General features: G+C 46.4%; 2 protein-coding genes across 7 annotated transcripts in view; one reads left to right on the top strand and one right to left on the bottom strand.

The window, feature by feature from the left end:
* Positions 1-22,567, top strand: part of LOC123026999 (tumor necrosis factor receptor superfamily member 10A-like) — a 37,407-nt gene extending 14,840 nt beyond the window's left edge. The window contains exons 2-12 of one of the 4 annotated variants that reach the window (XR_006415434.1): positions 17-143; positions 1,308-1,439; positions 2,478-2,592; positions 4,639-4,742; positions 5,266-5,367; positions 5,848-5,888; positions 6,909-7,064; positions 7,402-7,462; positions 8,367-8,735; positions 18,622-18,889; positions 21,493-22,567. Coding sequence is in view for 1 of the 4 variants with exons in the window: in XM_044437312.1 (XP_044293247.1) it covers positions 17-143; positions 1,308-1,439; positions 2,478-2,592; positions 4,639-4,742; positions 5,266-5,367; positions 5,848-5,888; positions 6,909-7,064; positions 7,402-7,462; positions 8,367-8,659 (1,131 nt within the window). In the remaining 3 variants the exon portion in view is untranslated. Of the gene's footprint in view, positions 1-16; positions 144-1,307; positions 1,440-2,477; positions 2,593-4,638; positions 4,743-5,265; positions 5,368-5,847; positions 5,889-6,908; positions 7,065-7,401; positions 7,463-8,366; positions 10,151-16,653; positions 16,800-18,621; positions 18,890-21,492 lie in introns of those variants that run through there. The other 3 variants (XR_006415436.1, XR_006415435.1, XM_044437312.1) reach the window with 3 other exon arrangements.
* RHOBTB2 (Rho related BTB domain containing 2) overlaps positions 15,693-23,367 on the bottom strand; it is a 60,648-nt gene continuing 52,973 nt past the window's right edge. For all 3 annotated transcript variants that reach the window (XM_044437309.1, XM_044437310.1, XM_044437311.1), the window contains 4 exons: positions 22,302-22,452; positions 20,851-20,939; positions 18,683-18,788; positions 15,693-16,098 (listed from right to left, as the gene is read on the bottom strand). In XM_044437309.1, coding sequence (XP_044293244.1) covers positions 15,866-16,098; positions 18,683-18,788; positions 20,851-20,939; positions 22,302-22,452 — 579 coding nt within the window. In that variant the 3' untranslated portion in view covers positions 15,693-15,865. The remainder of the gene's footprint in view (positions 16,099-18,682; positions 18,789-20,850; positions 20,940-22,301; positions 22,453-23,367) is intronic.

Here is a 23,367-nt window from a genome sequence, read left to right as displayed (position 1 = left end):
TCGTCTTTGCCCTCAGCATGACGCCACGGCAGCAAGTCTGCTTCCACCACAGGATCAGAACAGCTCTGCTCCTGCAGCCCTGCAAAATAATGAGAGCGACTTCTATTCCTATAATGGGTACCGTTGCAAGAAATGCCATCCAGGTACGGTGTCCTCAGATCCAGTTCGCTTTTAGCATTCTCTGTCTAGGCTGCTGCTCTTTGAGTCAAGCTGGGTTGAGTGAGGAATCCCTTTCATCCCACACCAGATTCCCTGGGTTTGGCTTCACGGGCTCTGGTCCCCTTTGCAGCAGCCCAGAGTCTGAACTTCTGGAGAGTGTCCCCGAAGTTCACAGGGCGCTTGCCGGGAATTGAGCCCCATGCGCCACGCGAGCAGCACCATTCCCCCACACCCGCCATCGCCATGGGCAGCATCCGTAGGGTTGGCCACTGGGAACGGCAGCTGGGAATGTCGCCGGTTGCACAGCCTGGGTCCATGAGTGTTTGTGGACTGCCTCTTGGTCTGGCTCACTTTGCAGGACCAGGAGTGGAAGTGCATGAATTCTAGAGGGAAGCGTTTTGATGGGGTTTGGCCCAACCCTTGTGTTTGCCGATTATTTCTCTGTGTGTTGGCCATGCAACGCTGCATGACGTGGTCAGCATTTTCAAGGTCACAAATCGCTTCCCAAGAATGTGCCTGTATGGTCCCCTCCCCCCAGTTATTTCATGATTAATTATTTTTTGGCCTGTGGACACTCTTCAGGCACCAACAGCCCAAGTGGCTATGAGGACTAAAATTTTGGGAAGGTCCCGTCTTTCCAGATGCTCCTTTCCAGATGCTCACTTTTCTTTAGCCCCCTATCTTTGTTTTCTCTGCTGGGTGCCATTTTCTTCCCAGCCTTTTTGCTTTCTCTATCCTTGAGCTTACCTGAGTGTGCTGAAGTCCTGATGAGGACGCAGGAAGTCAGTATATCAGAAGCAGAAAGGGCAACAGAAGGCCCTTAGCTGACCTGCTTCCTAGTTAGGGTTTTAATGCTGCTGAGCTGGGCTTTGGGGGGCAGGCAGGAAGCAGAAGGCATGGGGAACACGGGGGAGGGGGTGCAGGTACGCTTGCATGTGGCAGTGTTCATGGGGGCACGTTGATTCTGTCTCTCTGTCCAGCCCCTGCCGTCTCTGACATGAGGCTTTCGGGTCCTGGAGACACTTCCCTTGGTGCCTGCCAGCTTCTCTTCCTCTCCTTGCGGTTACTTCTGTTTTACAGACCTTCAAAATACAAACCAGAAGGCTCATTTTCCCTAACACCGGAAGGGCTTTCATTCTTTCTTGCAGGTAATCGCATTGTCACTCACTGCACAATCCCAGAAACTGCCTCGCAGTGCCAACCCTGTGATCGGGATACATATTTCAAATATATGAATCAGTTGGACAAATGTCTTCCCTGTAAGATTTGCAGAGACTTGGGTAAGGAATGTGAAGGATGGTGGGGGGAAAAGGAGACCGCAAACTGCATGGTTACCAACACAACTTCTTGTTGTTACTGTCGTCATCATGATAGAATTTGGTACGTCTCCATAGGTTGTGGAGGGCCCTGGCCAGGTCAGCCATGTGCCTGCCTGCAGCCCAGATCTTAACTGTTAATTGGTAGCAGTTCTTTAGAAGAGAATTGGATTGTGCAGCCCTTTGGATGGACAGTGGCCCTCTTGAAACTTCTCCGCCCGCTTCCCGTGAAAGAGGCACATATCCACCCTGCACGCTCGCATCATTTCTGCAGAGGATGGAAACAAACAGTCTGAATCATTTGGAAAGTGTGGGGCAGATTCACTGCTGGACTGCATTGTCTTTCACCACGTGCTGTACTGCACAGGGCTGATGGGAATTGCATTCCGAGCCACAGTTGAAGCAGCCCGCTGTTCCCCACCCCTGGGAGCTCCAACCTGCAGAAAACAAAACGAAGTTGGTTAAAACTTGTGGAGGGGGTTTATGGTAGCCTGGGAAGTGCATACCTGTTGCTAAAGATTATTTCTTATTTTTAAAAGAAATGCTGAGATTCACAGGAAGCAAAGTCCCATAGTTGGTATCACCTCCCAGACAGGTTATTTGTGCCTGTGAAATGGAAGCTTGCAAATAACAACACCTCCATCATTTAGCTCTATGGCAGCCCCATGGCCAGTTTCTTGATTCTGGAGGGTTTCCCCCATTCTGAAAGGTTGGGATGCTCTTCTCGCGGCTTCCTTCCTGGCATTAAGAGAGTGAAGGCATCCTGCCATCTTTGGCACGTTGGCCTCCCCACTGCCCTCAGCCAAATGTGGTCCCCCAGGAGTGTTTCCAAGATGGAATTGGGCCATGCAGCTGACAGAGGCCCCATGGCCCTGTGCTCAAGCACCAACATGGCTGCATTTTGGGCATGTTTTACAGGTTTTTTCCAAGAGAAAAAAACTTGGACTATGACTCCAAGAACGACTGAAGATTCTGCATATTTGACTTCTGTTGTCTTTCCAGATGAAGTGGAGATCCAGCCGTGTACCCAAACCAGTGACACAGAGTGTCGGTGTAAGAATGGTACCTACTGCGTTCCCCGCTTGCCTTGTGAGACGTGCCATAGATGTACACCCAGGTCAGCATTGCCTGCCGCTGCTTAGGCTTTCACAGTGATCTGGTATTCTGTGTTCTGCTACCAAAATTTTGGGAGGAGCTTGCAGAACTTAGAACAGCCTTCCCCAGCCTGGTACCACCCACATATTTTGGATTACAACTCCCAGCTTTTCTGACCCCTGACCACATGCAGGCTGGGGCTGGTGAGGGCTGAAGTCCAAAACATCTGGGAAGGCTGATTTAAAATGCCTCCCAGGTGTGTCGTTCCACATTTTGGGTCAGATTAAACTAGGAATGGGGAATGAAGTTGAGGTTTCTGGCAAGCGTGGGAACCTGTAGCCTTCTAGAGCTTAATGGCTGCAGTTTCCATCATCATTAACTGTTGGCTGGGGCTGATGGGAGTTATAGTCCAGCAAAATATTGGGCTACAGCTTTTCCAGCTCTGGCTTAAGAGCTATGTGTCAAAAGAGAGTAATGGGAGATAAAGAGGCCAAGGTCTTGGGGAGATGGAAGCAGATGCGCCAAATGGACTTGTGCACCTTAATCACTGCTGAGGGATTTGACTTCACTCTTACTTTTAGTAGAGTCAGATGGTACATATCAGACTTTGCTCTGCAAATAAAATAACTTTTGTAAAATGCAAACGGACAGCGTGGGAGCTAGAAGCCAAGAAAAGTAGGCACATCCATCAGAAATGATGCTGCAAATGAAAAGGCCATCTGTTCTGACAAGAATTGTGAAAAAGAAATCTTGGTGAAGGAGGAGGAGGCACTGAAATGCATTGGGCATACTGGTTGCTTTCACACTTAAGGCTAAACCAACAAATTTTGGCATAACAAATCACAGTGTGTATGATCCGTATGCTGGTTGCAGAATCTGTTTGCTGTCGCTTCAGTGCAAGCAGGTAAAGAAACCAGGATGGGGATCACTTTGCATGACATTGGAATCCAGGTTTATGCTTATATCTTCTCAAACAAGACAGGATTTATAAACCAGATTTAACCCAGGTTTGTTTGGTTATACATATTGGCTTGTTTGGCTGCACTTAATCCTGGGTTTGGATATTGTGCTAAGATGTCTTTTCCTAGTCCATTCACTCTCATGAAGGGGAGAGTGAATGGACTGTGAACACCAGCCTTCAGCAGCACCTGTTAAGCCAGGGTCTTTGGCTAGTAATACCAAAATGGCCATCGCATCCTCCATTAAAACATTGTCCACTCCTGGTGTTATTTTAAATCTCTGTATCCTTTTCTCCCCCTTTTCCTTTTGGCTTCCAGTTGCCTTGGCATTGTCCTTGGCATTTTCTTCTGTTCATAGTATCGAGAGCTTCCCCCCCCCCATATCAGAAATCCACAAAATGAGATTTATGGTTCCGCTATAGTCAAGTGAATGCCTATTGATCTTTCTCTCTCCTGACCTACCAAGCAGCAGAATTGAAGAGCTGAATTAGACATTCAGAAAAAAGCATGTGATAACATTTCTTAGAGCTGTACCTGTTCAGGACACCTTCAGGGAGTTGTGTGTTTAAATGTTCTTCACTCTCTCACAGTAGCATTTCAAGGTAAAGGCTTGACTAGCATCCTTCTTTGCTGTTAATGGCAGGAAGCTTTACACAGGAGAGAATATTCAAGACTTTGCTGGTTTTTCCCTTCTGTGCTCTGAGACAGTGCAATCCCTAGAAAGCAAAGAGGGTGTTTCATAGGAAGGAAAATTAGGTACAGTTTCCTGAACACTGAGCCTCTGTGGATTATTTAATTGAGGTACTTCTCACCAGGTGAAATCCCGATGGGTTAACAGCAGAATGGGAAAATGCAAATTTTCACACTTTATACATATTACATGTACTGAACTCTGTGCTTTCCCTGTTCTGACAAAGCAATAAACAAGAAGAAACCTGAGCAAGGCAGCCCAAGATTGATGATGGAATTTGAAAAACTTGGGTAGATTTGTGTCCAGAGCCATACCTGATACGCAGACATACTTACTCTGAATCTTCTTTCAATTTCTAAAAGTGCTCTTGTGGGAAATCTAGTTTCACCCACACTGGTTTCCTTGTCTTGACTCCTAGTTGTCCGAATGGGGAAAAGATGGAGCAGCCCTGCACCCCTACAAATAACATAAAATGCGTCCCTCTGCCAACCTCACCGACTCCTGCGACAGCTACAAATGTGGGTATGTACGTGTGTATATGGGTGTGTGATGGATTTTCAATCAAAACTAGCAGGGCCTGCAGCACGGTTTTGCAGCCTGGAAAGCACCTGATCAGGGGACCAAGTTAATTGGCCAGCCATGCCCTTTTCCAGGGCACTCCATTTTCCCACTTCCCTGTTTTTCTGCCCCCCCGCCCCCACAGACATGCACACCAGGCGGCCAACACTCCATGCCCCCACTGAGCCTGCTCAGTCTCCAATGGGCTGTTTTCTTCACATCCCCCAAAAAGGGGTTTTTCGCCCACTAAGGATTTTGTACCTTGGCAAACGTTGGAAACCTTGGAGGCGCAAGGAGACATCTCCACTTGTGCTTGGAGGGTGCAGCTTGGCTTGCTTAAGAGGGAATCCTTGAGTTCACGGTTATTACAAAGAAGAAACAATTACCCAATTTTGCTCTTTTGAGCAGAATGAGTGGCAGGTGTGGGGATGAAATGCTAAGGACCATTTTCTACATCTTACCTGGTTGCTGTTTATGTCCTCTTGAGGTGCCCTTCCTTGGATTTTGTCCTGTTCTGTGGTGGCCGTATTGGTGGTCTTGTGTGTGGTCATCTACAAATGCAAAGGCCGATGGAGTTGCAGTCGTGGAGGTGAGAACAGTGTGTTTCCCTGTTTGACATTGCTAATGATGCAGGGAAGCGTTGTAGCCAGGATGGTGTTAAAATTACAGGTTACAGCCCCCTCTCCTTGGGAGAATGGAGCATGCAAACCTTATTTTGGAGGCTTATGGGGATATACCATGCAGCGGCATGTCCAAACAAAACTTTCTGACATTTCTGCTTTTTCCAGCTCATTCTAGGAGATTGAAACATCTCTCCTAAACTGATGGAAAGAGCTTTAAACTAAAATGCCTTGGTGCGTTTAGGCTTGCCCCCTTCTGCCCCGCCCGCCTGTGGAACCTGGCTCCAGAAGAGTCTCCAGAATGGAATTCCACCTTCAGGTCAAAGAGGTTCTGGATCCCTGGTTTCCTTCATATGACATCTACCCGCCCGGGAGGCTGTTTGTGGAGAGGCACCTTCTGGAGCTTTCGGGCTGAGCGGTGCTGATCATACCTGTTTTTCCTCTCGCAGGCAACCAAACGGGGACCGCGGCACGCATGTGGCGCGTGAAGGTGAGACCTGCTGTCTTCAAGGGTAGTAGGTGAATGGCTTCCCTTGCCAACAAAACGTGGACGTTCATAAAGACATTGCATAGAAAACTGCCTTATGTGGTGTGTGAGCCCTCAAGCTCGCTCTGTTGCACCTTCAGACTACAATTCCCGTCATTCGTGATTATTGGCCATGCGGGGCGGTGGGGTTGAGTGAAACAGACAGCCAAATAATCTGCAGGACATGATGGGGCTTTGCACAGACTGGTGGTGTGCCTCCCAAGTTTTCAGACAAGCGTCTTTTCCATCCCCACTTAGAGATGCTCAGAATTGAATTGGAGGCCTTTTGCAGGCAGAGCGTGTGCCCAGTCCCTGAGCTGTGGTTTCTTATTTTGCAATCCTGAAATAAAACCCTGCACCTGTAGCGTTACAATATTGCATTATTAAAAATCAGGTTGCCTGCTCCTGGGGGAGCGGTTTGTTTTTGTATTTCACTTTTGGTACTAAGATAACAAAGCAAGCAGGCCTCTTTCCTCGCCTGGCTAGACAAACGCCAGGAAGAACATGCCCGTTGGAACAGTAAGAGGTTGGGTTTTTTGAGCTGAACTGCAATATGGCAGAACTTCAACATCTTGGAGAGAATCAGGCACTCCTAGGGGAACTGTCTGCAGTCCATTTACAGTGGAACATCTCATGAAACATAGTTTTGTGATTTGTTGCACTTGGGCTAAAGGAGCAACTACAGACCGTCCGGGGCTGATTCAGAGCCCGGGCCGTGTGGGCTGGAAGCGCCTCATCAAGTTGGACTCTTCCATTTCTTAAAAGTTATCCTTTCGTACTTGTAAAGTGATTTCTTCTGCAACGAGGGGATTACCTTGAATAGCTCAGAATGTAATTGTATATACATCTAGTTGGGCATGAATTCTTTTTAGTGCAGGGAGACTTGCTTTTGATGGACCAGAGTGTTGTAAAGCTCACAGAAGGGGTACCCAAGTGTAAAGAGGATGCAGGTTGCTAATGTGGCCTCATGTTTTGTATTACAAGACTGTCCAGTGCTTGCGGAGGAATTGCAGTCAAAGGCAACAGGAAGAGCATGACAACATGTTGAATGCACACGTTGATCCGGGGTCCCAGCAGAGTCATACCAGCTCCAGCATGACTGAAACGCTACCTCTTCAAGTGCCTTCTCCGTCAGAAGAGGTAACTGGGCGAACATCATAGCGAGAGTCCCTAGAGGAGGGGTCTGGAACCTCCAGCCCAAAGCCCAACTCTAACCCACCCGGGGCCCTGCTCCAGCTTTTTGAGGCCCCCAACAGGGCCACTCCACCTTCCCCTAGCCCACCTTAACTGCCTCAACAAAGGAGGCTGGTGCAGACAATGCTGTTTAGACTGCAGACAAGTTGGTAGGCATGTGCTGGGACTGCTGAAGGTTCCTTTTAGAGCTACTGGTCAGCTGGACCTTCTGCTGACTGCCCTGGTTCCCCCAACGGTTGTCTTAGTGTCCCATGTGGCTTGCCTCTGTTCTCACCCAATGCAGGTAGTTGCTGCAGAATCAAAGCGGAACCTGATTCCTGCAAATGGGAGGGATCCAACTGCTGGTAAGGGACCTTGCACTCCTATGTGTCAACCTCGAACCCTTCCGCCCCCCCCGCTCCCCCGCTCTTGGCTGTATATGTTGGCTCCATGTTGTACCCATTGACCAGAACATCAGAGGGCTGGAGCGGGTTTTCTTTAACGATCCCTTCCCCATTTCAGAGCCAGTCAGTTCTGAGCCACTTTCCCAGCCCAGTGACCTTCAGATGTTTAGCACTACATGTTCCAGCACTCCTGGTCATTGGCCATGGTGACTGGGGCTGATGGCAGTTGAAGTCCTAAAAATCTGGAAGGGCAGGCTGAGAAGGGCCTGGGTCATGAAGCTCGCTTGCTAAAAACTAACCTGGCGTTGAAATGAGTCACAGTCTGTCACTTGTATGCAATAACAAGCCAAGAGTTGCAAAGTTGTCCTCCTGGCTGTGCAGGAAGGGAGAGAGTGTACAAACACACATCATGCTTAATCTTGTGCATGTGGCAGTAAACCAGTGGGGGGGACTGCATGCCCCTTCCAGAGAGTGTTGGATCGCAGTTCTCAGCAGATCTAGCCGGCATCTGCTGGCTTAATTTCAAGTCAAATTTTCTTGCTTTCATGCTCAATCTGCAGTTGTTAAATTGTATTGCTCTCCTGGTTTTGGCCCTTTCGCGTGACAAGCATACGGTTACATAAAGCCCTGTGGAAGCTGTGACTTACTGACAGTTTTACTCAGCCCTGTGGTTTGGTGCCTGAGATTTATTACGCTTCAGCCCTGAACTCAGGCGTGCATCTTTATAACTGCCATAAGGGCTAGCAACCGAGGCTTCTGTCTCCTTTTCCTTCAGAAAGCAGATTCGGCAACCAGTGCCCTCGCATTCTGCCATTCTTCCCAGCCTTTGCAGCCACGCAGCCTTTTGTCTTTTATCTCCTCCTAGCACTGAGTCTTTCCCTTGAGATCTTCGTGAAGGAGGTGCCCGTAATGCAGTGGCGCAGGTACATGCGGGCACTGGGCCTGACATCAAATGAGATTCACACCGTGGCAATGAGTGAAAGCCATGTAAATGAGCAGCATTTCCAGATGCTGCAGCTGTGGCTGGACAAGAACGGGAGGAAAGCCACCCTCGACGTGTTGCTGCAGGCACTGTGTGACATCGAACACCGGGGAGTGGAGGAGCGCGTGAGACGGATGCTCATCGACCAGGGCCTGTATGTCTGTGAAGAAGCGTGACTTCTCCTGCATGGCTGCTTGTGAAAGCTACAGTGTTGGTCTGCTGTGGTGTTATGTGGGGCAGACAGAGGGACAGGTATGTGGAGGAATGCTGGTTTATTCTTAAACCCACATACTGTTCGCTTTTAAACAAATCCTGTGAGTCCCACTAATTTTTTTTTTAATGGAAAATAACTTGAGGAGTCCAAAGACCACTGTGATACCTCCTCGGTTAGAAATGTGTACGACTTGCTACACCTTTCAGGACATAAGGGGAAGAAGTGTCCTCTGGTGGCTTTTCCTAGTGCCTGGATGTTGGCAGTCTCAGGGATACCAGTTACTTCACTTGGTTTGCAAGCTACATCATACTAGCTATATCTAGAGCTGCTTTAAAAAATGCCTTCCTCTTCTGAAGTAGCTGCTTGGTTAAAAATCCTGCCAAACAGAGCCATTTCAGTTGGTTGGTACTAGCAAAAAGAAGATTCTTGAGGCTGCTAAAATCTCTTCTGGCTGCAGCCCCTTTTTTTTCTTTTTAATCTTTTTCTTTTTAATCTTTTGTATAATAGTTTTGTATCATAGTTTGCCTTATATAAAATGATTCCCTGCAGCAGACTATAAAGTTATGGCCTATGAACTGCTGCTGTAGAAGTGTGAAAAATTATTTGGACAGTAAGAACAATCCTATAGCTTGAAGTTGGACTGGGATTTGCCTTTCTATGATCAGGTCTGTGCGTGGTTCTTTTTGGGGGGTGCAGAATGCTAATTTCTTTAGGAAAATTGCTTAGATTTGCAAAACTGCCTTATTCTGCATTGAAGTTTGCTATTCGCAGATAAGCTGCTGCCCGCTCAATTGCAGAATGTCATCGAACAACTCCGATTTCTGCTGAACAAGCCCGTTTCTGGTTCCTATGGCTGTGTGGGTTAAAACTTCATCTCACTTCTGTGTTGCAATTAAATGGAAGCTAAGCACTGAGGAATAGTACTTTGCACTGAAATACCTCCTGCCTGTTCTTCGCCATCCTTAGGAACCACAGCCTGTCCTCAGCCCTTCTTATACGCAAACTACCATTCTTTTTAGAACAGACTGTACTTTATGCACTTTGGAGGTACTCGGGAATTTTCTTTTGAAAAACAGCTGTGAAGAAATTGGACGGGTTTACCCATACTTGACCTGTGGTTTGTCTGCCAAACAGTTGCACAAAGCGCAGGTTGTTGTGTTCAGTCGCTGACTGTTGCACAGGCCTTTGTAGCACTGTACTACTGACATTTAGAGCAGCTGTGGTTTCGATCTGTCACATGTCCGCTACTGCTGCCTGGTGAAACAACCCATGGATCTGTGCGCATACAGTGACAACCCAGAGTTAAAACCGTCCAGTGTTCACATTCGAACAACAAACCACATGCTCTCTTCCTGGGTTGTTTGTGGCTTAAAAACCCATAATCCTGGGTCACATGTAACAACCCAAGATTTAACAACCATATTCTGGGTCCCCATAATATGGGGAGAGAAAGTTTCCTGCCTCCTATTTACCCCATAGCATTACTTAGCACTGATGTGTGGGATGGACAGATCTTGCACAAAAGTGTATGTAGCATTTTTGTCAAATACAATTAGATTTATTTATATTTTTTTAGTTTGTATAGAACTTGAATATGTGTGTCCATATGATCCATCATAGTAATGCAATGTTTAGTTTGGCTGCTTACCTGTACTTGAAGTTGTTCTAGTAGTCATCTATATGGTCAGGAACTCAAAACAGTACATCTGTGTAAGGGTTTCCTGTGGAACTTCCCTACACCTTAAGTCTGCAAAGTTTTGGCAGCAAGGAATGACCCGTCTCGAGTCCAGTGCCCACAGTGGCAAATTCAGTGTCTTTCTGGTCAGCGCTTCTTGAACATCAACAGTTACAGGATGAAGAACTTGCTCTTGGGGTTCTTCATGTACAAATGATCACAGCCAAAGGGGAAAGAATTAGAGGCTGTTGAGTTAAATAAGCTTTTAATTAATTTATCTGTAACAAAAATGTAATGGGTATGGAGAATGGGACTCAAGATTTAAATGCTAAGCATTTAAGAAACAACAAGAAGGCAAGGATACACTGTTTACAAGACAGGATGAAGAACTTGCTCTTGGGGTTCTTCATGTACAAATGATCACAGCCAAAGGGGAAAGAATTAGAGGCTGTTGAGTTAAATAAGCTTTTAATTAATTTATCTGTAACAAAAATGTAATGGGTATGGAGAATGGGACTCAAGATTTAAATGCTAAGCATTTAAGAAACAACAAGAAGGCAAGGATACACTGTTTACAAGACAGAACGAGGAACTCCTGTTACGTTCCCAAATTTTTGAGGAGTTCAGGTGTTTTGATTCATATCTATACTTCTTAATCTTTCCTTGCAGATACAGAATATTTGGTCTTGGCATCTCACACAATTTGTCTACTTCAGGTAGAAATGCCAAATGCTAGGGTTAAGATGGGGGAGAAAGCTGAAATCCAGTAAGGTACCTGGAGCAGATGGTTCTCTGCCCTTTTTATAAGTATTTCAGGGATTTAGTATCTTCTCATATGGTCAATCTATTTAATGATGTTTTTCATGAAGATCCTATTCCTTAGACTTGGAAGTATTATAAAATAGTAACTATTCCAAAACCCTTTGAAGATTTCACATTGGTTGAATCTTAAAGGCCATTTGCACTATTGAATGTGGATTACAAGATCTTTTACAGCTGTGATATGCATATACTTGTAACTCAGGCTGGTTTGTTCCTCACTGACAGATTATGGATTCCATCTGCAAACTGCTAAATGTTATACATAGCAGTGAAATTAATAACTCTTGGCAGTTTTTTTCTTAGTATATTTAAAGCTTCTGACTGTGTGGAATGGGTGTTTTTTATTGGTTTAATCCAGATTTGGCATGAAAAATTCATCTAATCAAACAAATGTATTCGGATAGTTGGGCCAAATGGAAAACAAATAATATGGATCCAAAGTATATTACTTTTTGGCCTGGAACAAAACAGGGCTGTCCTCTTTACCCTGCTTGCTTGCCCTGGTGGCAGAACCATTAGCAATCATACTTGGTTAGAACCCCAAATTCCAGGGCTGCAGGTGGTGGGGAAAGAGTATAAACCTCGGTTATATGCCAATGATACAACAATTACTAGCACTCAACCAGCTAGGAGGTTACAGAGTTTGAAATCAGAATTATTAAATTTCAGAAGCTGGCTGTGCCGCAAGGCAATTCCAGAAAATTAGAAGTATTATTTTTTAATGTACCTCCAAAGGAACACTCTGAAGTGGTAAAATGCTTAGAGATAACAGTCAGCTATTCTAAATGTCGATATTTAAGTGTATCGATCACCAAGAATTTGAGTAAGTTATACATTGTGGATTATAATGGGGTCTGGAAATTGATTTCAGAGGATGTACATAGATGGAAAAAATGACACAATTTATTATGGATCTGATAGCAGTGAAAACTATAGTTTTCCCTTATTCTTTTTATTTAGAACATTGCCATTTATAATTTCAATGGCAGGGTTGACAACCATATGTTCATATTTAATGGTAAACCACAAGTGAAGAAAATGTTGGTATATAAGTCGACAATTTTGGGAGGATGAAGTATTCATAATCTCTTACTTTATTATGAGGCCTGTCAATTGCAGCGTTTGATTTCTTTTGTCTCAGAAAGTCCCAACAGATAATGGGTGTCTCTAGAGAAAGTTACAATGGATGGAGTCTCTCTGACAGTTGCTAAATTTAAATCTCAATATTGGACTGTGAAGAGGTTCATATGCTCTGTGTTTGAAATTTGGGTCAGGAAGTCTACAGTCCTTGACTGGGGAGTAAACCTACCTTATCTAATACCAGAGAAACATCTCTGAAGATAATAGATGGTTGGTATCCGACCCTTGAAAATTGGCATTTATTAAGTCTGGTTCCTTCCCTGTGTGCTGGGGTGGATGCCAAGTGATTGGCATCTCCCAGCACATGTGGTGGGAATGTGATGAGATTCATAAATTCTGGGCTGCAGTTTATTTATTTATTAATCTATTATGTGGGATATTTCTAACTCGTCCAATCACTCTGTGTCTCTGGACAGCTTACAAACAAATTCAATAAATACAACAATATAAAAGATCATAAATACCCCAAACAATAATAAAACTAATAAACCCACAACTGAAGTAAAACAGAATTAAAATCTTTTAAAGATTAAAATATTGGGTGAATAAAGAGGTCTTGACCTGGCGCCAAAAAACATAGGACAGCGCCAGCCCGATTACTCTGATTCTAAAAGTAGATGTACCTATTGATTCTGAACTGGCCCTGTTGAATGTATTTGTTGAAAAGAATATAAATATGAAACAAGGAATGTAAAAGATAAATTTCACATCTTTTATGAATTGCTAGGAAAGTAATGTCAGAGTTTAAAATTTATGGATTTGAATGAATGATATAATTTGGTATGGAGGGCTGCATAATGGAAAAATGATTAGGACAGGTTATGAGGCCAATGAATGCTGCTTTTGAGACTGTGTGGTTACCATTTATTGAATACACTTACATAATCAAATGTGAGACCTATCTGGAAGTCTAATTTGCTAGTTTCCCAGAAATTACAGGCAGGCATAAGGAATTAGTTAATCTTTCTGTCAAGCTTCACATGCATTGCATTTGATGGATAGGACTCTTATTTATGGCATTTAATGTATATGTCTGTGTATGTTTTATTTCGTGAATTACTTGTGATAATAAAGCTCTTTTGGTTATATATACAATAAAATGTATAACCATTCGTCAGAGCTAGGCTGCCACTAGCAAACTATGCTTGTGAGTAGCGATTCTCTGCAGAAACAAGTCTCATTCCTCTTGGATTTGTTTTTCTGTATCCGCCATGCCTTTTGGAGGTGCTAACTTTTTACAGCAGGGTTGGAAAGCCTGTGACCCTCCAGCTGTTGACTTCCCACATCCCATCCTGCAATGATGGGAGTTGTAGTTCTCTACAAAGAGGTGCAATAGGTGAAAAGGCAGTTGTGCAAAATGCAGCACTCCTCATTCCTATACAAAAGAAGGGGAAAAGATGAGCTGAACTGTCAAAATGTATAAGCCGCCATCCAGTCAAAGGATGCTTGACCAAACAATAGGCTGCAGTTATGTCGTATTCACTGTCCTAAGATTGCTGAGAAAAGGAAATGACTGATAAGCCAACAGAAAGTAAAAAGCACGTTTGGCCTTGATGCTTTTCCCAAGTTGCCCATGGTAATAGCCCACAATTCTGTGAATTGTGAGGCTGTTAACGGTGCATAAGGTTATGAAGGTGAGAGCTGTGAGCACCACTCCAACAAACCGCATCACTTGGTTCGCGATTCGTCCACCCCTTTGTTATGCACTGTTTGCAAGCTTTCAGCTCATCTAAAGCAGAGTAGGCTCAGGGTGGGAATGGTCATCCAAAAGCTGTTATACCAGTGCTTTGACAGCAAAAGCAGATCTGTCGTGCAGGTATATTGTGGGTGCGGACGAGGGAGCGCCCACCTCAAAGCCTCGGCACACAAGGCCATGGGGGCCCAAAGGGAACAGTTGCATTAAGGAAGAGTTCACTTGTGGGGGATGCCAGGCTACATGGCGAAAGCAGGAATGTCGAGTACAGAAATTCTGCTTTTGTGGGAACCACTCAGCCAACTGACCAGCAAGAATCTGCATGCAATAAGTGGCACAGGGTTCCTTGCCATGATGTGTGAATCCAGCCACTAACGGGCAGTGACTCTCCAGGGCTTTGGGCAGGAGCTTTTGCTTTCCTGCCTGGAAATAGTTCATAATCGTATCTTGGATTTAAGAATGCAGTATGCGTGTTTGACCATTGAATTAACACCCTTCCCAAGCCACCTGGGAAAACTGCATGGAAGGAAGACAGGATCTAAAACATCTAATAGGTTACATCTTTTTAAAGTTGCCTTTGGAGTTATAGGTGACTCTTCTGGTTCACCTGATCCGTTGGGGAATGTTAGATCCTATACTGGGCAGCAAAGTGCAGCTTTCACCCAGTCTCTGCACACAAGTGGACCACAGTCAGCAGCACTGAGGCCTACGAGGAGAACTATTCAGCCAGTTGTGTGGCTCTCCGTTGACGTTGCTGCCCACCCCTTCCAAATTAAAGCCAGGACCACAGCAATCTTTTTTAAAATACCATTTTTATAACAGAACCTTCCACACTTAAAATCCAAGTTGTTGTGTATTGGTTTGTTTTATTAAAAACAAGTTTCTTGGTCGGTCTTGGGTGCCAGGATGAACCGGACACTCTACTCATTCCTCTGAACGTGTTGTTCTGATTGTGTCGCAAGCTATTGACAAATCAAGTCTTAAAAGAGAAACAAAAGCATCTTGCCAGCCTTGGAGCGCTGGTTTGTCTGTCTGAGGGCCCTTTCCTGTGGAACTTCAGTACCAGTCCAGGATCTGAGCTTCAGTTGGCCTGCTCCTCCTTCACAGGGGCCTGCCTTTCGTGAGGAGGGTTTGCAGCCGTTTGCTGTTGCCAGGATGCGTGCCCTGCTGTAAAGCAAACTTCCTAGAGATGCGAGCCAAGGTGGAAAGTGCAACAAAACCGTGGCCACCTTGCCATCAAAAGGAGCCAAGCAGGGGGGTGGGGGGAGTCCTGGGGCTTATAGCATGTACAGCGGCTTGAAATGTGATGGTGCAGAGAACCAGACAATGTGAGGCATCTCATTGCCTTCTTTTTTGCTTTTTGCAAAGGGGAAAAAAAAACCTCATTTAAAAAGTGTGCAGAACTGCTGCATTTTCCTTGTAGCGGATTTGGTTGGTGTGTTTCTTTTTTTTCCAAAAATAAAAAACCTCTTGCATTCCTGTAAACGTGAGGTTTGTCCTGCTGGATGCGCAAGCCCCTGGCAAGGAAATTGCCTGGCTTGACATGCCATCTGGGTGCCCTTGGGCAGTGGTGCATGGGCACGGGCTGAGGCCGGGGCAGGATCGGGCCCATCAGAGCTCCAGATGAGATGTAAATGCTCCCGCTCTGGATCTCCACCTGTCCAGACTCACCAGCCTCCCCAGGATATTCATGCTCATTTTCTCCACGGGGGGTTTGAGCTGGTGGTGTCTCCTCTCTACCTACTTCCCTCTTCCCAAGCCTGTCGAACCAGAAGCTGGCTCGGGGGTGGTCGGCACCCTCTTTCCAAGACAGACTGGAGTATGGGCAGGCACACCTCTCAAACCACAGCGGAGGAGGAGGAGGAGGAGGAAGATGAAGCAGTGGCCACTGATGAGGAAGGTGACTGAGAAGGAGAAGAGGCATTCCAGAAGAGCCACCTCCTCTTCGGCTGCCGTTTCTGGTGGAGGTAGTCTTCTTTCTCGCGCTCTTTCCGTGCTCTCTGATAGTGATCCTCCTCCTTTAGGTACCAGACTGGGGGCCAGCGATGCTTCTCAAAGTAGTCTTGGTTCTCTACAGTGATGGGAAACAGGGAAATTAAAACACGAGCCCCTGAGCTTCTAGAACTGCATTTTATAGAAGATACGTAGCACTTAAATATTTTATACCATCTTGAAAAGAAAAACAAAAACCTTAGTACACTAAAATAAGAGATTTTTTTTCTACACTGGAAAACAACTGAGAGAATTGTTTTATTATTGTTCTACTGAATATTGTTATTAGTTATATTTTCTCCTGTTTCCTATTTATATGGTTGCATTATATTGTATTTTACTCTGTTTTATGGTTGGTTGGTTGTTTACTTCTGCCTGTATTTTATATATACTTATATTGCACTGTGAGCCACCCAGACAGCCTTCGGTTATGGGTTAGCATACAAATGCAGTAAAAGAAGAAAAAGCTTCCCCTGAGACTTTTGCTGGACTAGAGTTTGGCTCTCAAGGGGTTTGGTCTCCCCCACACCCCATCCCTAGGGTAGAAGAAAAGGTGACTGGCCTTTAGTGTGCTTTCTACAGAAAGTGGCCACGCATTTTCAGGGTTTTTTCTTTTTGGGTTTTTTTGGCACAGGGTCTACTTAAAAGGACTAGGATCCATTGGTTTTAAGGACAAATGGTTATTCTAAGGATGTTGGAAAACTCAGCAGTGGCCACAGGACTGGAAAAGTTCAGTTTACATTCCGATCCCAAAGAAGGGCAATGCCAAAGAATGTTCAAACTACCGCACCATTGCACGCATTTCACATGCTAGCAAAGTGATGCTCAAAATCCTACAAGCTAGGCTCCAGCAGTATGTGGACCGAGAACTACTAGAAGTACAGGCAGGATTTCGAAGAGGGAGAGGAACTAGAGATCAAATTGCCAACATACGCTGGATCATGGAGAAAGCTAGGGAGTTCCAGAAAAACATCTACTTCTGCTTCATTGACTATGCTAAAGCTTTTGATTGTGTGGATCACAACAAATTGTGGCAAGTTCTTGAAGAGATGGGAGTACCAGACCATCTTATTTGTCTCTTGAGAAACCTATATGCGGGTCAAGAAGCAACAGGGAGAACTGGACATGGAACCAATGATTGGTTCAAAAACTGGAAAAGGAGTTCGGCAAGGCTGTATACTGTCGTCCTGCATATTTAACTTCTACACAGAGCACATGAGAAAGGCGGGGCTAGATGAATCACAAGCTGGAATTAAGAGAAACATCAACCACCTCAGATATCAGATATGCAGATGATACTACTCTAATGGCAGAAAGTAAAGAGGAACTAAAGAGCCTCTTGATGTGGGTGAAGGAGGAGAGCGCAAAAGTTGGCTTGAAACTCAACATGAAACTAAGATCATGGCATCCGGTCCTCTCACTTCCTGGCAAATAGATGGGGAAGAAATGAAGGTAGTGACAGATTTTATTTTCCTGGGCTCCAAGATCACCGCAGACGGGGACTGCAGCCAAGAAATTAAAAGACACTTGCGCCTGGGGAGGAAAGCTATGGCAAATCTAGACAGCATGCTAAGAAGCAGAGACATCACCCTGTCAACAAAAGTGTGTATGGTCAAAGATATGGTTTTACCAGTTGCAATGTATGGCTGTGAAAGTTGGACCATAAGGAAGGCTGAGTGCCGAAGGATTAAGGCCTTTGAATTGTGGTGCTGGAGGAGACTCCTGCGAGTCCCTTGAACCGCAAGGCGATCAAACCAGTCAATCTTAGAGGAGATCAGCCCTGACTGTTCTTTAGAAGGCCAGACGCTGAAGATGAAACTCAAATACTTTGGCCACCTAATGAGAAGGAAGGACCCACTGGAGAAGAGCCTAATGCTGGGAACAATTGATGGCAAAAGAAGAAGGGGCAGCACAGGATGAGGTGGCTGGATGGAGTCACTGAAGCAGTTGGTGTGAGCTTGAGTGGACTCTGGGGGATGATGGAGGACAGGAAGGCCTGGAGGAATGTTGTCCATGGGGTCGCGATGGGTCGGACACGACTTCGCGACAACAACAACAAGGATGTTGGACAAGGGCTACAGAGAGCTGTAATCAAGGGCAGAGATAGCGAGAAGACTTCAGCTTTTCTTTATTATTAGCTAAATGCATTTAGTTTCATGGGGGTTGGAATAATAGCTCTTAGTTGGATGCTGTGAAACCTGCACAGCAACGTAAATGGCTGTGGAAGCCCCAGCCAAGTAATAGCAGGGCTGCAGGTACACCCAGCACAGCCCCTTCCACAGTCCACTCCACCCCCCACCCCACAGGAATGTGCTCACTCTATTACTCCTACCCCACAGGAGAGGGGAGGGAACAGCTGTACAACAGACCCCTGCGGTGCATTCCACCCCATCACTTGGCTTCAAACAGTATTAACCACAAAGCGCTCTGTGGGTTAAAGTCTGCCGCCTAGCGATGTTACTTCAACCCCACCAACATATTTGCATTAACTAAGCTTGATGTGGGCCGGGAGCTTCGTCTGTCTGCCGAGCGTCACGTGCCCAGGCTTCGTGGTTTTGGCACTGCAGCACTGACGGACACGCATCCCCTTCTTTATGTACAGAAGATCTGTGCCCTGCTGCTCCTGCCCAGGGACACTCCGAAGTGATATAAATGGTGCTGACCTGCTGACATGGCTTTCATCTCACGCGGGAACTTGCGGCAAATGTTGTTGTAGTTGGTGCAGATGTGATGGAGGCACCAGTCGGCCAGCTGGTAGGCACCATGGAACTGGAAGGGGAAGAAAGAGACAGAGCCCCGTGATTCCCAGCACAGAACCAACTCGCCCTGCACGTCCAAGGACCCCTCAAGGCCCCGAAGCCGCCGGGGAGGTGAGCATGGGCCAAAGGGACAAGGGAAGGTGCTTGCATGAGATGGCATTTATAGAGGAAGCTCTCAGTGGCTACTAGCCTTGCTGGCCAAGTGCCGCCTTCGTTACCAGAGGCGGCTGCCTCCATGCAACGCTTGCTGAGGAACTTGGGCAGGGGGAGGCCTTGCACCCAGGCTGCTCAAGGGGCCCTGCGGCAGCTGGTTGGCCTCTGCGCGCACACAGAGTGCTGGGCTGGATGGACCTCTGGTCCGATTCAACATGGCTTCTGTTCTTGTGACACAGGAACCAGCTGAAGGTCCACCTAGCTAGCGCACATTTCTGCCTCTGAGCGTGGGCAGCCGTGCCATTTGCCGTACAAGGAGGATGACCACTCCTGTTCGGTCTGGAGACGTTCCCAGGCATCTTCAGTAGAAAAGGTCCTGGGGCAGCACCCGACCCGATACCAGACGCTGCCAGACCAGATAGAATACAGTGGGCTGGAATGACGAAGTGGGACGCGGCTTGCTTTGTTGCCCGTTGTTTTCCCTAGCAACTATGAATTGAAGTTGTATGACAGGCTTTGAACACAGCAGTTCCATAAAGCTGAGGCACCACATTTCACCTGCATCTGTCCTTAAATCAAAAGTTGGAATCCCGAATGAATATGGATGACCTCTAAGCCCGCCGTAATACCACTATTAGTGCAAGAACTGCATGCTGGCTGTGAATGATGGGAGCGCCCGTTCGACGCCTCTGGAGGGCAGCCCTAGAGGATGCCCCCATATCAAACTAGACTGTAATAATCTGTATATAATGAACTGTAGAGTCAGAAAATGATCATGCACAGGAATGAAAAAGGGAGGGTTTAGCTTAGGAAGAGAGCAAGTACGGAGAGAATGGCGGAAGTGCAAAAACTGAAGCAGGCCATAAAGAAAGTGGATAAGGAGGCATCCTCCTCGCTGTCTCAAATACAGGACAGGAAAACTGACTGTGCAGGGGCAGATTCAGGATGGATGAACTGCTCCCAGTGAAATTCTAATTCACTTCCGTGGAGTATTACAATGACCACCGATTTGGATGGCTTTAAAAACAGGTGGGACACATGGAGGAGAGGCCACAAATGACTGCTGGACCCCAAGGCTGTGTGCTGCCTCCACGAGCAAAGGCAGCGTGCCAATGTGCACCAGGGGCTGGGGAACATGAACAGGAATACTGCATTCCACAGTGGGCCAGTTCACATGATTCCCGAGTGTTAAACAAGCCACTGCGGCTTGTTCCGTCCTCAGCATGTATGGGACTGGTTGTCTTATCCGATCCTGGCCAGTGTAGCTCATTGGAGGGGGAAACAACCCTCTGATAACCCTAGAACAGGCCATGGGTTATTGGAGAGTTGTCTCCCTCTTCAGCCTGGGTTTAGACTACACAATAGACCACAGTCAGGCAGGTAATCAGGCAAACTGTCCCACACATGCTAAGGATTAAACTTGGCTTGTTTAATTGCATGAACCTGGTCTGTGTGCCCAGAATGCTGGACTTGGTTGCAGCTTTTATTGCCATTCCTTTTCCTATGGAAGTCCTAGTAAAGGAAAGCCACACATGAATATGCAGAGGGAAGATCTCCCCCACTGAATGACCCTATTATAAAGTAGAAACGTAAGAAAGCATCTTAAGGGGGCGGCCCTAGGCTCCTGAGAGGGCTGCCATCAGAGGCATTCGCTCTGTCAGAGAACAGAGCTGGAAATTCAGTCATTCAAGGCACTGGAAGTAGAGGTAGGAGCAATGCCCCCTGCATTTCCCTCGGCCAGCAAACACCTCCTCCAGCACAGACTTCCCAGCACTGCTGCCTTAGGATCTCTCTGGCAGCCCACACGTTACAGGGAACTCTCTCTCCAAAGAAAACTCTGATGCGATTTACTCAAAGAAGCAGGTGTCAAAGGAACCGTGTGCAGTGCAGAATTCCCCGAGACTGAGCCGTTTTTTTACCTGAGCCAGCTCCAGGAACACGAGGACGTCCCCATCAATATCCACAAACATCTGAATCGCCTCCATCAGACCAGACACCGTGAACTGCTCTGTGTAAAAATAACATGACTATTGATATTTTAGACACACGTGGAGAGAGAGGTTAGAGACTGTCGGTGTGACTGTCTTGCTAAGAGGGTCGATAAAACTCAGCGTTTCTGTTCTCTGATTGGGTAAGAAATCAGAAAGGAAAAAAGGCTGGCTGCTTCTGCTTCTAAGGTACATCTGAAAGTGGATGTGGGCCTGGTCCTCCCACAAAGCCCCTGCCCCACTGCACAAAGTAAGGCCAGGCCCACACGCGGAAGATTCAAGGGGCAGTCAATGGCAAGATTCTGGTCAGCTGGGAAATGCAGAGGGAAATGCAAGAGGCAGCAAGCGGACCCCCAGAAACCACTGCCCCTTGAACTTTTCAAAAATTACCCACAACAAGGTGCCTGGAGTACTTGGGAGCACCAAGATGGTCTGAAGGCTAGATTTGCCCATCTTCAGGCTCCACTGGGGCTACAAAGCTCTAAATAGCTAAATTTGCCATGTCGGGGGCTCCATGGTGTTTGGTATGCCATTTCTTTCATTTAAGAATGTAATCTTTAATTGATTTTTCAGAGACTCTGGTCCGTGAGAGAGGGCTGGGTGAAAAAGCGTCCCTGGTTTGCTTTACATGACTGCAAGCAGAACAAGCAAGCCTATCGAGAAACGTTCTCACCCAGCCCACCACCTCTTCTGCACACACTGCCGCCCCTTGCAGTGAATCCCTTTGCACATCTGCTTCCTAAAGTTGAGTCCGTCCGTCGTCCCCCTCCTGCAGCAAGCACACGCAAGGCCTGGGCGTTCAGAAGAGCAACTTAGGTGCATCATCTGCTGGCAAGACCACAACAGCCATCACGGCTGCGGGAGCAAAACAAACCGGCCAGCCAAAAGCTTGCCCCTCATTTATGTAATCATTTTATTACTCTATTCCCATCCTCAAAGGAGCCCCAAGCAGTGTACAGGATCCAGCTGCTTTCTGTCATATCCCAGCGACAACCTTATCAGGTAACTCAATAATCCCCATCATGAAGTAAGCTCCGTGACCAAGTAGGGATTTGAACCTGTATCTCCTAAGGCCCAGTCTAACAACTCTAATCATTATACAATGCTAACCGTCTTTACATAAGCAAGTTTAAAAACGATAGTTTGGGCAAAACATGGTCTCTTGCCCCATACCTGCTATCTCAGGAAGGTTCCCTAGATCCTACACTAAAGCTCAAAGCATGGCCCCTTCCCAAGTTTGTATTGCTCCAGAAGGGCAGCAGAAGCATCGGAACACAGTAATTTCTGCCTAAAAGCCAGGAAATATAATGGTTCTCTTCTTGACTCAGACTGCAAAGATGTTTTAGCTGCTCACACCAGTGTCTGCAGCTTCCTGAAATTACCTGTGAGTGCAACCAGATGTGGCAAGCACAAGCGGTTAGCTAGAATAATGAGCTTCATGTAATCCAGCTCTGATGTGGAGCAAAACTGGCCCGTGTAGAGGTATTCAAGTACCGCTCGCATACAGCTCTTGCTGGTGTAAGGTAACACCACCTGTGAAAGTCAGGACAGGAAGACAGTAAGAGTTAATTCTGCAGCCTGCTCAAGACAGGGTAATATTTAATGCCAATTATATAGCAATGCTTTCTATAAATCCACTATTATTCTACCCAGTGGTAACATAGCTGCTATTCTTTTTACGGATTCCCTGCAAGAATTATTTATCAGAACCCAGAGCTGCAGCAGGTCCCAAGCCCAGAAGAGTTAGGCATGGGTAAGCCAGTGCCTCCCTCTCACAGATGGAACTATGGAGTCGAATACGAAAGCCTCCCTAAAAATATATGTTAAAGGGGCATCACGGGATGTTGCCCAAGTCCTACAAAGACATTCAGGCCAATTCCCATCTTCTGCACAACTATGAAAGGTGCAGGAAACCAACCTCTTTTGAAATCGGCCACCATGCTGCCTCTCCAAAAGAGGTGAATAACATGATTCTCCAGGTGTTTGGGGCGACAATTCCCCTTAGTCCTAGTCCTCACCATTATGTACCATGTTGCTTTGCAGCTGGGACACCAGCAGTGTTTGTGAGCAGCCCTGCCCCATCTTTCAAAATACCTATTTGGATGCTTATTTTCTGTGCACATTCCTGGCCCCCATAAGGGTCACACTTGCCAATGCACACGATGTGTTAATAAAGAGGATCCCATCCTCTTAAAGAGGAATCCCATCACTGATGCAGTTACACTAATGCAGCCCACAAATGTTTCAGAGGAGCAAAAAGCTTTCCAACATGTGGAATTACTGAGTTTGGTGCTCAAGACGGAATGCATGTCCTGAACTCCACACTGTACTCGTTAGAATGGGGTGCTGTTCACAGTATTCAGACCTTGTGCAGCTCCTGCACAAAAGGACTTCCGGCACAGGCTGTCCATGGGCCAGACTGCACCAGTTTGCACTCTGCTGTCCTTC

This window comes from Varanus komodoensis, unplaced genomic scaffold (assembly GCF_004798865.1).
Source record: "Varanus komodoensis strain SLA01 unplaced genomic scaffold, ASM479886v1 scaffold30, whole genome shotgun sequence".
NCBI lineage: Eukaryota > Metazoa > Chordata > Lepidosauria > Squamata > Varanidae > Varanus > Varanus komodoensis.
Note: the sequence above shows the minus strand (reverse complement) of the source record. Positions and strands in the feature narration are given on the sequence as shown.